This window comes from Galeopterus variegatus, unplaced genomic scaffold, assembly GCF_000696425.1.
Source record: "Galeopterus variegatus unplaced genomic scaffold, G_variegatus-3.0.2 Scaffold2459, whole genome shotgun sequence".
Taxonomy (NCBI): domain Eukaryota; kingdom Metazoa; phylum Chordata; class Mammalia; order Dermoptera; family Cynocephalidae; genus Galeopterus; species Galeopterus variegatus.
Window position 1 is genome coordinate 117896 of NW_007728570.1, and position 14408 is coordinate 132303.

The 14408-nt window shown below is 34.6% G+C and overlaps 1 protein-coding gene across 1 annotated transcript in view; it reads left to right on the plus strand.

The window, feature by feature from the left end:
* Positions 1-14408, plus strand: part of PDS5B (PDS5, regulator of cohesion maintenance, homolog B (S. cerevisiae)) — a 130205-nt gene that overhangs the window by 42950 nt on the left and 72847 nt on the right. The window contains exons 13-17 of the mRNA XM_008581785.1: positions 354-435; positions 4216-4264; positions 6382-6521; positions 10295-10410; positions 13592-13697. Coding sequence (XP_008580007.1) covers positions 354-435; positions 4216-4264; positions 6382-6521; positions 10295-10410; positions 13592-13697 — 493 coding nt within the window. The remainder of the gene's footprint in view (positions 1-353; positions 436-4215; positions 4265-6381; positions 6522-10294; positions 10411-13591; positions 13698-14408) is intronic.

Consider the following 14408-nt stretch of genomic DNA (forward strand, 5'->3'; position numbering starts at 1 on the left):
AGTTATTCCTTTGTTTCTCAAATTTATAGTCTCTCCAATTTATTCCTAGTCCTTAGCCTACACGTATACTTCAGTTAATGGTAGATCTTGCCTATTTCTATACAAAGCAAAAGATAACAACCACTAATCTCTTTCTTTTGATCCTCCTATATCTCCTTGAATGTTATGTGTTGCATTAATTCCTTTCTTTCTCTCTGAACATTGTCAGTTGCTTAGTCCTGTGAATTTTACCTCATCTCTATCATCTCCTATTGTGATTGGAACTTTTTTAAAAAAAAAGTTATGTAGTTGAAATATTCTGGAAGGATTTATTATTCTGTTTTGTTATTTAAATTTACGTTTGTGTTTTTCAGAGCATTGAATGAAATGTGGAAATGTCAAAATCTGCTCCGACATCAAGTAAAGGATTTGCTTGACTTAATTAAGCAACCCAAAGTAAGTTAAATTTTAAAGAAAAATTTTCCTTCAATGTTAAGTTTTGTAAAACACATGTGTTTTAGTTACTTTTACCATTACTACTGTGTGTTCAACAACTCTTTTTGTGTGGAAGAGTTCTGACTATAGAATTTATGATTCCGGGCCGGCCCGGTGGCGCACTGCTACAGTGCGCCGCTTGGGAGCACGGCAGCGCTCCCGCTGAGGGTTCGGATCCCACATACAGACCGGCCGCTCACTGGCTGAGTGAGGTGCGGGCGCAACACCGAGGGTTGCGATCCCGTTGCCGGTCACGGTCCGGTACAGGCGCGACACTGAGGGTTGCGATCCGTTGCCGGTCACGAAAAAAGACAAAAAATGGGAAAAAAAAGAAAAAAAGAATTTATGATTCCCAACTTACAAAACTCTAATTTTTAAGAAGCTTATTACATAGAAACATTTTAAATGTTCACTATCATCTGCAAAAGGTGATATCCAATAGGAAAGAAAACGTGCTGCTGTGAATTCAAAATTAAGGTTTTTTTGGTAGCTTTAAAATAAAGAAATTGTTAACTCAGCATTATTGAAGGCATAGAATATAGAATAAAATTACACTTTATCTTGCCACATTAAGACGCTCCTAACATCTTTGAATACTCTTGTGGTTTCAGGAAATTTCAAAAATCATGTGATTATACTAAGGTATCTTGATAATTTTACTTAATATTATGGTGATTTTAATGTACTACCTGGCCTTTATAATTTAATGGTGGTACAGGTTGAGCATCCTTAATCCAAAATGCTGAAATTCAGAATGCTCCAAAATCCAGAACTTTTTTTAGTGTTGACATGGCCCTCAAAGGACATGATCATTGAAACATGTTGGATTTTGGGGCCAGCCCGGTGGCGCACTGCTACAGTGCGCTGCTTGGGAGTGCGGAGGCGCTCCCGCTCGACATGCTCATTGAAACATGTTGGATTTTGGGGCCAGCCCGGTGGCGCACTGCTACAGTGCGCCGCTTGGGAGCGCGGAGGCGCTCCCGCTGAGGGTTCAGATCCCACATACAGACCGGTTCCCGCTCACTGGCTGAGCGAGGTGCGGGTGCGACACTGAGGGTTGCGATCCGTTGCCAGACACGAAAAAAGACAAAAAGGAAAAAAAAGAAAAAAAAATGAAACATGTTGGATTTTGGATTTTTGAATTAGAGATGTATAACTGGTATGTATTCTGCAAATATTACAAAATCTACAAAAAATTGGAAATCTGAAACACTACTGTTTCCAAGCATTTCAGGTAAGAGGTACTCAACCTGTATCCATCTGCTGGGTGTATTATTTTTTATTTTTGGACATTTAGAATGATTTAAGTTTTTTTTTTTTCCTTTGGAAATGTACGTAGACTGTAAAAGGTATAATTCATCTAAAAAGCAGTGTGCCTGGTCATTTTATATTGCATTCAGAGAAAACAATATGGTCATTCTTTATTCTTCAGTCTGTAGTGATCTCTTCTGGCTCACATTGATAGGCCAGAGGTCAGCAGAACAGTGCTGTTTCATCTAAGGGGAGAAATTTTCCAGTTTACCTAGGCATAATTGGCCAACTGCTCTAAAAATCAATAAATTATCAACAGTTGCTTGAGTGGCTTATAGTGATTCTCTCACTATTTTTTTTAAACCTTCAAAACACAAATAATAAAGCATTTTGCACCACTTGTTTGCCTAATTGAAACTTTCATCTGAGTAGTATTTTTGTTTTATGGACCAACTATAACTTCTTTATGTTTTATTGAACATAATTTAACCTTTTTGCTATGATTATTGAGTATATTGAACCTGTTAGAATATGTTTCCTGTATAATAAATAACTTAAAACTAATTTAGTGATTCTGCCCTTTCTTTTCCCTTAATCCCAGTCAAATTAGTATGTTTCAGTCAGTAAGCATGTGTTTCAGTCAGTGCTATAATGCAGTAAATTAGTGTGTTTCAGTCAGTAAGCTCTGGATAAAGTTCCTCTGTTTGTCACCTTGACCTGTATTAATTTACCTTGCCAAAATGCAGAAGTGTTAATTAAAAATATGAGATACTCTTACATGCATGTGCATACAGTTGTTCCTGATTTTAGTCATTATTGAAGTCATAACAGCAGCCAGGTAGTATGTTAAATGTGAAGATCATGTGTTGAACAAGCATGATGTATGATTTAGTAATCAAATATAAATTTGTTTTTGATTCTTACTGTCCGTTTAAAATTTGCTTATTTAGTGGGAGCTTGTTTCTCTTGCCTGTTGGTAAAAACTTGATAGGGTATCATTACTTTCCTGCTCAGTTGTACATGAAATTGCAAAATATAGTCTCAATTCAATTAGAATGTTTAGTTCTCTTCTACTTCGTGGAAGTTTCTTTTTGCTTGTCTTAAAATAATTACCAAGTTATCCATGTTAAAGAGGGAATTCTCATTCATGTGTGGTAGAGTTGAAGCAGAAACAATGGAGGAGCTTAGTACCCCAAATTAGAATTCTAGTGTGAGAAAAAGTAATAGTTTCTGATTATTTAATATTCATTTTATACTAAGAATTATAGTAGACATTATAGAATTAAAATTAGAAAAAACAGAAAACTATGTTTAACTTTTGGGTGTTCATATTTCCTCCTATTTTACAAGGAAGACTCTTAGATACTTACCAGTCAGTATGGTTTTTTGCTTTCTTCATTATTCACTCTGATTCAGTTTTTAATTATTAGCAATGTAACCCTTTTTCTTCGTTTAACTAAATTAATTTCCTCAGTGTCACTCACAAGTGACTTTGTAATTTCCAATATTATACTTTTGTTGGTGCTTTCTTTTTCATATGGATGAGCTTCTTGAAAGCATGGCACCACCACTTTCCCCCCAGATAAAACAACAGAAATCTTATACATTTCTAGACAGAGCCGCTCAATACTTTAAATTCTAAATATTTGAGAATTAATTCCTGTACTTCATTATGCTTTGCCTCGCACTTCCTCTTAGCAAGCTCCTTCTCAATAGGGATTGTTTGTTTATTTGATTCATTGCCTTTACCACAGTGTTTATCTAGCTCATTATTTTAAAGATTTGCTCAATAACATCTTTTTAAAAAAAAATAACACTACCTTGATGCAGCAGATAATTAGCACTTGAAGAAACATCTTTTAAACATGTGACTTTACATGCAGTAGTACATAAATGTATTACATGCAGTACAATGTGGTGAGCACATTCATTCACTGAATTAATGCCATCCTGCTGCAACCCATAACTGGCACTCTCAGAAACATCTTTTATACATGTCAGTGACAGTTTTTTAATTGTCTTCCCCATAAGATTCATGACTATGCCTTATAATTTCTAGGCCTAAAAATTTCAAGAACACTTCAAGTCAATCAGACTTTATACTCATGTCAACTTTTCGAGATAAGGCTCAAAACTTGAAAACCAACATTTCCTGGGTGTTTTGTCCTTTTCTAAACTTAGTTACCTTGTTCTTTCAGTGCTTAAAAAAAAAACAACCCCGAAATATGTATCTGTCCCCAAATGTGGTGCAACATTGTTTTGTATGACAGTTGGCAAAACAGGGCGAGGTAAGGCATGAATGACAGTAGAGAATGAGTTCACTTCTACCTCCTATCCAGTTCATCTGGAGCTGAAAAATAACTGAAGAAGGATGTAGTAAGGGCAAGGGTTTGGAGCATTAGTGGGTTATGATTATCTAACTTTCTGATGAATGTAATGAAGATTCTTGTCAGGGAATTTTGATTTTGCATTTTTTTGTGTGATTTACAGACAGATGCCAGTGTCAAGGCCATATTTTCCAAAGTGATGGTTATTACAAGTAAGTTATTTTAAATTTGTATACAATTTAAGATTTAATTGAAACTTTTTTTATAGTTTAAAGTGTTTCATGCAGTTTCATTATAGGCTATAACATAGGAAAAGATTAAAGTGTTTTTGATGTTTCAACAGACAACTTAGCCTCAGCTTTCCTCTTTTTCTGATTTTCATTTACTTTGTATACTACACAGAATTTTTAATTTTCTTCAGTGTCTTATATGAGCAAGAGCTGGAGAAAGGATTTATTACCTGAATTTGTTTTAGAGAACTTATTTAAATCATTATATAAGCTTACTGTAAAAATAGAATCTGTGCTTTGGTGTTACTTGCTCCTAATGTGAATCTATCTGAAGCTAATGTCACGCTGAGCCAAAATTTAGAGTGAAGGATATACCTAATAATTTGCTTTAAGTGATGTTAAATAAAATGTTAATGTAATTGCATTTAGCAGTAAATACAAAAGCATTGTGTGGCACATCTCCTTTTTTCAGTACAGGAATAGGGAAAAGTAACTTTTTGCAGGTCATTTGCTTTTACTCCCACCTCAGAGCTCACTGTGTATAGCATATGGACAGAGGGAGATAATCAGGGACACCTGGAGGAATGCTTCTACGAACTTGTATTTGGTGGTAATGACAAGATCTTAAGATGGATTTGATATGCTAAATATTCCAAGATGTGTATGGAAGTAATGTGAAAACACTGAAGAGAACAGTAACCTAACTGACTGGGTTAACAGTTTTAGCATGAATAGAGCTTTAAGACCAAAATATCTTTTAGTCCTAGGTAAACTAGTCTTCAGTCCTTGCAGATAATTTGCTAAAGCAAGTCGTTTTGTGCTATTACTTTTTTATAACTGTCTCCTCGGTAGTTTGGCTGTGGATACTATCCCATTATGGAGATCATTCCCTATATTCTTTGTATTTTTTTTCCTCTATTCATTTTCTTCCAGCACGTATAGTATTTCCCAGATTCTGTTCTGAGGAATGCTAGTATCCTGCCTGTGTTAATAGTATTGAGAAGAAAGGGTTCCATGGTCGTATATGTTTGTAGAAATACTGAATTAAAAGTTTTCCAGCTTGCCCTCAGGTACTTATTATGTAAACTTGCCATGTAAATATTTAGTTTATCTTCTGTAAGTGATCATGTTGATCTGTTATACTATACTGTGGTTCTATTTCTTTGCAATACATTTTTTTTTATATTGTAGAACAATGAAAAGGTCATATAGCTAGCAAGTATTTAGGAGGACTAATGTATTAATGTGTTTTTACTACATTCAGTGATTCAGTCGTTCTTGCCAAGACTTAAAATGGAATTTCAGAATTGAATGTGAACTTGACGACTGCATTCACTCTATTATATTTTAAGATTTGGTTGAGTTTCTCCTTTTTTTTTTTTTACAGTCCAAAGTTCTATGTTACGGTTTCTCTTATTGGAGTTATCCTAGTCTGGCTCTCTGTAGCAGACAACTGGCCAGAAAAAAAGACACTGGGATCAACATTTTATTAGCTCTCATAAGTGTATTGATACACAGATACATTGGGAGAGTAGTTTAAACAATCATTTTTGGTTCTAGGAAGAGTCATCTTTTCATATGTAGTAATGACATATCTAGTAGTAACATCTGAAACAGGTTGCTCAGTTTATGTCAGTGCCAAAGAGCATGCAGTGTGTATGTGATTATCTATGGATTTGTTTGGTAACAAACAAGGAAAAACAGGAAAATAATTTCTTAATGGTAAAATAATTAATCTCTTGCTATGAATTAAAGAGATCAATGTATGAAACAAGCCCAAGGGGACAGTAATAAAGTTGGCATTATTCAGGTTGACATTTAATGCCTTTAAATATAAGGAGTTATTAGAAATATTCATTTTAGTCTTTCCCTGAATAGATGTCCCTTTACTACGATCCTGTTTTATGTTTCTAGAAAGCAGATTTTTATTTGTGAAAATTGACTATTGAAGTTGATTCAAAATTTATTTTATTAAACTAAACTGAATTTGTAGGTGAGAATTATTAATTAAAGTAATGAAGGGAATGAAAAACGTTCATCTTTTATTATTTTGAGCTATTTTTAAATTGTATTTTAATTAAATTTTAATTTATTTTAAGGAAATTTGCCAGATCCTGGTAAGGCTCAGGATTTCATGAAGAAATTCACACAGGTGTTAGAAGATGATGAGAAAATAAGAAAACAGTTAGAAGTACTTGTTAGTCCAACATGCTCCTGCAAGCAGGCTGAAGGTTGCGTGGTAAGGAGAGAAATTAAAAGAGCTAATGTTTGAAAAGCTTCCAAATCTTCTTTTGTCCTTCTCTTTTATAGAAGTAATTTATATTTATAATGTAAAATTTAGAAAATGTCACATAAATAACAATACAGGTAAGCTATAATACCTCTGTGGAGATAATTACTATTAATATTATGGTGCATATCCTTCCAAAATGACATTATATTATACATATAGTTTTGGACATTTTAATTAATTTTTATTAATAAGTCTTTTATATATAGTATTGTTTTGTGTAGCTACATAGCATACCATTGAGTATGTGTACCATAATTTATTGAATAGTCCACTGTGTATACATTTACTTTTTTTCCCACTTTTTGATTAATGTAAGGAAGAGTATAATATATTTATAGCTAAATATGTTTACAAAATCTTGATTCTTTTTTTAAACAGTAAATATTGTTAATTTTATTAAATTTCAACCCTCGAGTACACATACTTTTAAATATATTCTGTGACAAAATGGGATGCACCCATAAAGCACTTCTGCAGTATACTGAATTCTCAATACCACTTGTACAATCGTTTGAGCACAGAGTTGAACCGGCCACTTTTGCCATGGAATACCGTCTTTTCTTGAAAAAATGACTGACAGATAAACTGGTTATTCAGACTTGGGTATTAGGCAGACATTTTCTTAAAAATGAACAAAGTAAGCCTGTTACTTCAAGGAAAACAACTGACAGTATTCGATGTCAGTGATAAAATCTGAGCGTAGGAGCAAAAATTAGAGTTTAGAAAAATTTGTGTCTGCCGCTGAGCTGGCAGTTTCCCAATACTTACAGATTTTTCTGATGTGATCAGTGGTGATATTAATGACTATGATATTTTTTATATTGAAAATGAAAATTTCAACACTTGAAAGATCTGCATAACTCAGAGAATCAAATGTGACTTTTTTTTTGCATTTGTACATATTTATGGGGTACTGTATGTTGTTTCATACATGCATACACTGCACAGTGATTCCCTTAGGGTGAATATAATAGTTTTATACCCATTAGTCCACCACTTTTCCTTCCCCACCCCTCTTCCCCTCCTGGCCTCTGGTAACCATTAATCTACTCTTTACTTCTGTGAGAACCACTTTTTTTTTAAATTCCATGTGTGTGTGTGTGAGATATGTAGTATTTGTCTTTCTGTGCCTGACTTATACTACTTTACTTAACACAGTAGTTTCCAGTTCCATCCATGTTGCTGCAAATGATAGGAAATCATTTATTTTTATGGCTGAATAGTATTCCGTTGTGTACATATACCATCCATTTATCTGTTGATAGGCATTTAGGTTGATTCCATCCCTTGACTATCGTGAGTAGCGTTTCCATGAACATGGAAGTGCAAGTGTCTTTTTGATATATTGATTTCATTTCCTTTAGGTATATATTCAGTAGTGGGATAGCTGAGGTATAAGGTAGATATTTTAATTGTTAGCATTTTAATCACTTCCAGGTCTTGTGAGGTTGGAAACACCTGTGCTGTGTGGAATTTTCACCCCAACTGAGTCTTTCCAGCTAACTTTGCCCCATGCTATTCTGTTGACCTGACCAGTCTCTACTGATTGGGTCTGTGCCATTGGAAGGCAGATCAGCTGCCTAGGCTGTGCCCCAGTGTCCCCCCAGTGGGCCAACCCTCCCTTTCACTCCCTTCCGAACACTTCCCAGGGGGTGCTGAGCACGTGTCCCTGGTGATGACTCACCTGCTTCTGGGTGGCTCCTTTCTGGGTCACCTCTGGGTCAGCTCTAGCCCCTCTTTTCCTTTGTGGGTCCATGGGAACCCTGTCAGTGGTCTCGCTGGCATGAGAGCTGGTATGGTGTGCTTCTAGGCCCTCTTCTCCCCTGCATATTTTTCCATTTTTAAAGCCTTTAATATGTATTGGCAAATTGTTCTCCAGACCTTGAATTAGTTCTGTACTATTTATTCACCACTGTTGAGAGTGACCATTTTCTCACATATAACAGTATTGACCAGTTTCACTGCTGGAAACAAAGTCCAAATAAAAACAAACAAAACATAGTTATTTTATTTATTTATTTATTTTTTCCTTTTTGTCTTTTTTTTACTGACCAGTAACGGGATCGCAACCCTCAGTGTCGGGCCCGTGCCGGGAACCGGCAACGGGATCGCAACCCTCGGTGTTGCACCCGCACCGCGCTCAGCCAGTGAGCGGGAACCGGTCTCCACATGGGATCCGAACCCTCGGTGGGAGTGCCGCCGCACTCCCAAGGCGCACTCTCCAGTGCGCCACTGGGCCGGCCCCAAAACATAGTTATTTTGATGGAATTTACACACATGGTCTTCAAAAAGTTTATGGAAAAGTTTGTATTATCTTTTAATTTGATTTTTCGTGAACTTTTTGAAGTGCCCTTGTGTTTTAGTCTGTTTTGTATTGCTGTAACAGAAATACCTGAGACTGGGTAATTTATAAAGGAAAGAGGTTTATTTGACTTAAGATTCTGGGACAGCTGCATCTGGCACAGGCCTAATGCTGCTTCTGCTCTTGGTGGAAAGTGGCAGGCAGCCAGTGGGTACAAGCAGATCACATGGTGAGAGAGGAAGCAAGAGAGAGGAGCAAGGGAGAGAGAGGAGGTGCCAGGGTCCTTTAAACAATCAGCTGTTGGGGGAACTAATAGAGAGAGAGAACTCACTCACTACCCCCCCCCCACCCCCCCCCCGGAGAACATTAATCCATTCATGAGGGATCCACCCCCGTGACTCAATCAGTTTCCAACAGTGCCACACTGGAGAGCAAATTTCCACATGAGTTTTGGAGGGGACAGCACATGCAAACTCCATCACCTTGTATTTTTTGGTGCTACTCATCTGACCATTTTTTCTCCATGGGTTTATTGGCCATTCATATTTCTCTTGCAAGTTATGTGTTTATAATCTTTGTCTATTTTTATAGAGTGGTAATTTGACTTTACCTAATTTGTCATGTGGCATTGTCTGTTAATTAAGTTGCAAATAATTTTCTGTCAGTTGTAGTTTGTCCTCGTTTATGATGCTTTTTACATACTGTAGTTTTTATTTTTATGTAGCTGAGTCTGTGTTCTTCTCATGGCTTCTGTCTTTGGTGTCCAGCTTATGGAATCCTTCTTTATTTCAAGTCAATAAAAATATTTACTAATGTCAGTATGTCTTAATCTGTTATCCATGTATCTACCTTCTGAGGTGCTTTTTGGGGAAAGATGATTCTTGGTTCCACTCCAGATCGAGTAGATGAGAATCTTCAGAGTGAGGTCCAGGAATCTATAGAATCAAAAATCTATCATTGATGTGTTTGGGCTTAGGCCTTCCGTGGAAAAGACAATAGTAAAGGCATAGATAATATTAATAAAGAGCATATCAAATAAACAGGCACCTCTGTTAATTTTGCTTGTTGAAGTTTATGTATCCACTGATCCTTCATTTTATTCTTTTATTTTTATCCTTCAGGAATATTTTTGGTGTAAGATATGAGACAGGCACGTAACTTTGTTTTTAATTAAATATCTGTATAGTTATTTCAGTACAATATATTGAATAATCTACTTTTTTTCTATTTACTTGAAATGTTACCTTTCTTATATGCTAAAAATATTAATCTAGTTTTTTTCTGCACTTGTTCATTTCTTATTGATTTGGTTAATCTGGCACCCGTTTTACATGGTTTTAATTATTGTATGTTAACATTTTAATGTAATAATTTGTTGAAACATAATTTGGTAATATTTTAAAAATCTGTATTACAGCGTGAAATAACTAAGAAGTTGGGCAACCCCAAACAGCCTACAAATCCTTTCCTAGAAATGATCAAGTTTCTCTTGGAGAGGATAGCACCTGTGCACATAGATACTGAATCTATCAGGTATTTTTATATAAAAATTTAAAATTCTCATTACTCTTTATTTATTCATGCATTCAGGAGGTCAATCACTATATACAAGGCACCAAACTAGCTACTCATCTGTGTGTATTTACATATATACTTATTTGTATATATCTGTATTTATATTATACACTCATCTCTGTATATCTGTATATATTTAGTTTTTCTTGTTGTTTATTTTAAAGTATTAGTTAATATTGTGTGAGAAATTGTCAGTCCAAGCCTAGTTTTAGTCTGTTAACAGTATACCAGGAACTCTTCTGTTTTGTTAGCTTGCGTGGGGTAGGTAATATAAACAAATTTTACTTACACCTTCAGGAAAAAAAAACTAGATGAATCTGTTGCAAAGGTGCATATGAGCATTTTCACAGATATTTGAGAACTGAAAATGTTGTTTTTTAAAACAACACTTTAAAGTTTTAGCTTTGTTACCACTTGACTGTGACATCTTGGAAAATTATTTCTTTTTATGTCTGCATTCCCTTTTGTAAAATTTAATGTGGAATGAGTTGGTTTTTTAAAAAAAATTTTAAAAACTTTTCTCTAAAATATTTTCAACTGGTTGAAAAAATATAGTACTTACAAATATACAAATATGTATGGCATACTGATGGTTTGGAGGTTTAAAAAAACAAAACAAAATGAAAACTAGAAGTCTCTGTATTAGTAAGAGGAAGAATCTGAATTAGACTGAAATTCATTAATTTGGTAAGTAATCCCATGTTTTCTCTGTTCAAGGCGATGCTGTTTTGGTATTGGCAAAGCATACTCTATGCTGTTCATCTACCTTCTGTCTAGTAGTGGAATAAAGATTTTTAATCAGGAGATTATATTATAGTTCCATAAGATTAGTGCAAATAGAGTTCAGAGGACTGAAAGAGTATATACCTAAGGGATAATATTTTACGTAAGAGGAAAGAATGGGTAAGATTTTGTTTCTATAGAGTTGGGAGAAAGTATTCTAGGCGTTGAGATTAACATAAACCAAACTAGCTGGAAAGGAAAGAACAGGAATATTTAGAAAATGCCATCTATTTAAATTATAGTGTGGAGAGATATAAAAGTGTTATGAGATGATCTTTAAAATGTAAGTTGGGATCAGATTGTGGAAAGCTTTTAAGGTTGAACTTTAGAGCTTTTACTTTATTTGATCTGTTGAGAACCATGGATGATGAGATGATGGACAGAAGCAGGGAAGTAGAAGGGAGAGATTGCTGGTTAGTTGTCTGCAGATGGTAGTAGGATGGAAAGAAAAGAACATACTTGAAGGAACTTTTAAAAGGACAACATAAAAAATTGTCTTCTTACTGAATATGGGGAATAAAGGCAAGGAAGAGTCAGAAATACAAGGGTTCAAGTCCAAATGATGAAAAGAATTTCAAGTAATACTGTGAAAAGAATGAAAGGAGCTGTTTTTGAAGGAGGTGAGAAAGGATATTCTTCTTACCTGAATGTGACAAACATTTTTTAAAATTTGAAGTGTTCCCTTATTACAGCATAAATTCTTACGTGGTTTGGACTGTTACTGGGTTTTCTTTTGGGTTCTTTTGTTTTCTGAGGTTATTATGTGTTTTTATGTCATAGTGGAAGTTCTTTCATCCTTCCCCCCCTAAAATTTATTGGCTCTTCGCAAACATTAATTCTTCCAGGTGAGCCTTAGAATGCATCTGTTGAATCTTGTTCCACATCAAGTGACATATTCTGTTATTTTATGTATTTTGACTTATTTTGAATAGATTTCTTCTCTTTGTTTTTTAGGTGGCTTTTGCTGATACAGAAAAGCACTGTAGATTTTTGAGTGTTTCGTTGGTTTTGCCTCATTGAACTCTTAATATTTTTTAATAATTTTTAAATTCTGTTTTTTCAGATTGATGCTTTTCTCCACAGATTTTTTGTAGACTGGCTGTTGTTTTTTGGTTATTAGCTCAATTGTACTTCCTCAGATATGCCTTCCTAATTACCCCAGCTAAAGAACTTCACTTCTTGTCACGGCCTTCTTATGATCCATTTTGTTCTCTGGTGATCTTTTTCGTGTATTTGTTTACTTATTTTTAGTCTTCCTTCACTAGACTGAGAGGTTCATACTCTCAGTCATGGAGGAAAATAATGAATTTGATTTTGTATATGTGGTGTTTTTCAATCCTGTGGTACATCTTGGTTAAAAATCATGGGCTCCTGAAAATATGGAAAGCGGATTCAGATTGAAGATTATTTTGGGGATAGTTGGAGATTTGAGAATATACTCCTCAGGGAAAATGGGCAGAAAAAGATAAGACACCTTTAATAATATCAAAGATAAATTTAAGAGTACCCTGTAAGGGAGACAGACATATTTGACTTCTAGCTTGACCTTAAATTTAAGAAAATAATATTGTTTTAGAAACATATCTACTATCATTTTAAGGAACACTGAATAATTGAATTTTTTTATATTTCGATACATTTTATATTTCTGTTTAACGTGGTGTTTGTTTTTTTTTTGTAAAAGGAACAAATACCTATCAGTGTGAATGATTATTTTAGATAATGGTTAAAGCATTACAAATGTTTATTTTGAAGTAATTTAAGCCCATTGTTTATAGAAGAAAGCTTGAAAACATTGTGTTTCATTTTTGATCTATTGTTGTTCCTTTTCTAATATTCTAGTGAGCTTTTATTGTATGTCTGTTACCTAGGTATTTTTACACTTTTTAGGAAAAGGTCTGCTCATTTTTGGCTCTGTCTCTGCCTGGCACATAGTAATGTTTGTTAAATGATTTGAATGTGCTTAATGTGGTCCTTTATCCTTTATTTCAATATGTAATGTTCTATTTACTAGACTAATAATGGATTTTAGATAATTAAAAAAAAATCTATCATTGATGTGTTTGGGCTTAGGCCTTCCGTGGAAAAGACAATAGTAAAGGCATAGATAATATTAATAAAGAGCATATCAAATAGCATTTTGACCTTATTTGAATAGAAAATGGAATATAACTATTTTTTAAAAGAAGCATCTCAAAGTATTTTATTATAATTGTTTATTTTGCAGTAGTGTTTGGGAAACAGCATGCAGTTTGGATGTGGTATATATAAAAAATATTTAGGATTATTTTTCTTAGACATTGCTAATAAATGACAGTTGAGAAAACTGACAGTTTAAATTTTTTTCATACTTTAGTGCTCTTATTAAGCAAGTGAACAAATCAATAGATGGAACAGCAGATGATGAAGATGAGGGTGTTCCAACTGATCAAGCCATCAGGGCAGGTCTTGAACTGCTTAAGGTAAATATTTAAAATTAAGTGCCTAATTAGGTAACTGTTAAACATGTGTAGTTTATATTGATTGTTTTGAAGTTTACTTCTTCTTCTTTTTTTTTTTTTCCTTTTTGTCTTTTTTCGTGACCGGTAACAGGATCACAACCCTCGGTGTTGCGCCCGCACCGCGCTCAACCAGTGAGCGAACCGGTCTCTGTATGGGATCCGAACCCTCGGCGGGAGCGTCGCCGCGCTCCCAAGGGCCGCACTCTACTGAGTGTGCCACCAGGCCGGCCCTGAAGTTTACTTCTTAAGTTTATGTAACCTAAAGTAAAACTTTCTCAATTTTTTAGATAGTTTAGAAGTTGCATGTTTATTCTGAGGTGTAAACTGAATATGTTCAGGTTTAAATTCTATAATTTAGCCTAGTATTAATTATATTAAAATAGTGGAGTGTAATCTAAAGTGTCATTAGTGAGCAAAGAAGGTGCTAACCCTACCACAGAATGAGCCAAATTCTTCCTTAAACTCTGTTTTTTTATTTTGTTAGATAAAATATGTTACTACCTTTTACTGTTTATAAAAATAAAATTCATTGTTGACAGCTTAGAAAACATAAAATTATATATATATATATATGTATATATATATATATTTTTTTTTCCTTTTTGTCTTTTTTTTGTGTCCGGCAACGGATCGCAACCCTCAGTGTCGCGCCCGTACCGGCCTGGGACCGGC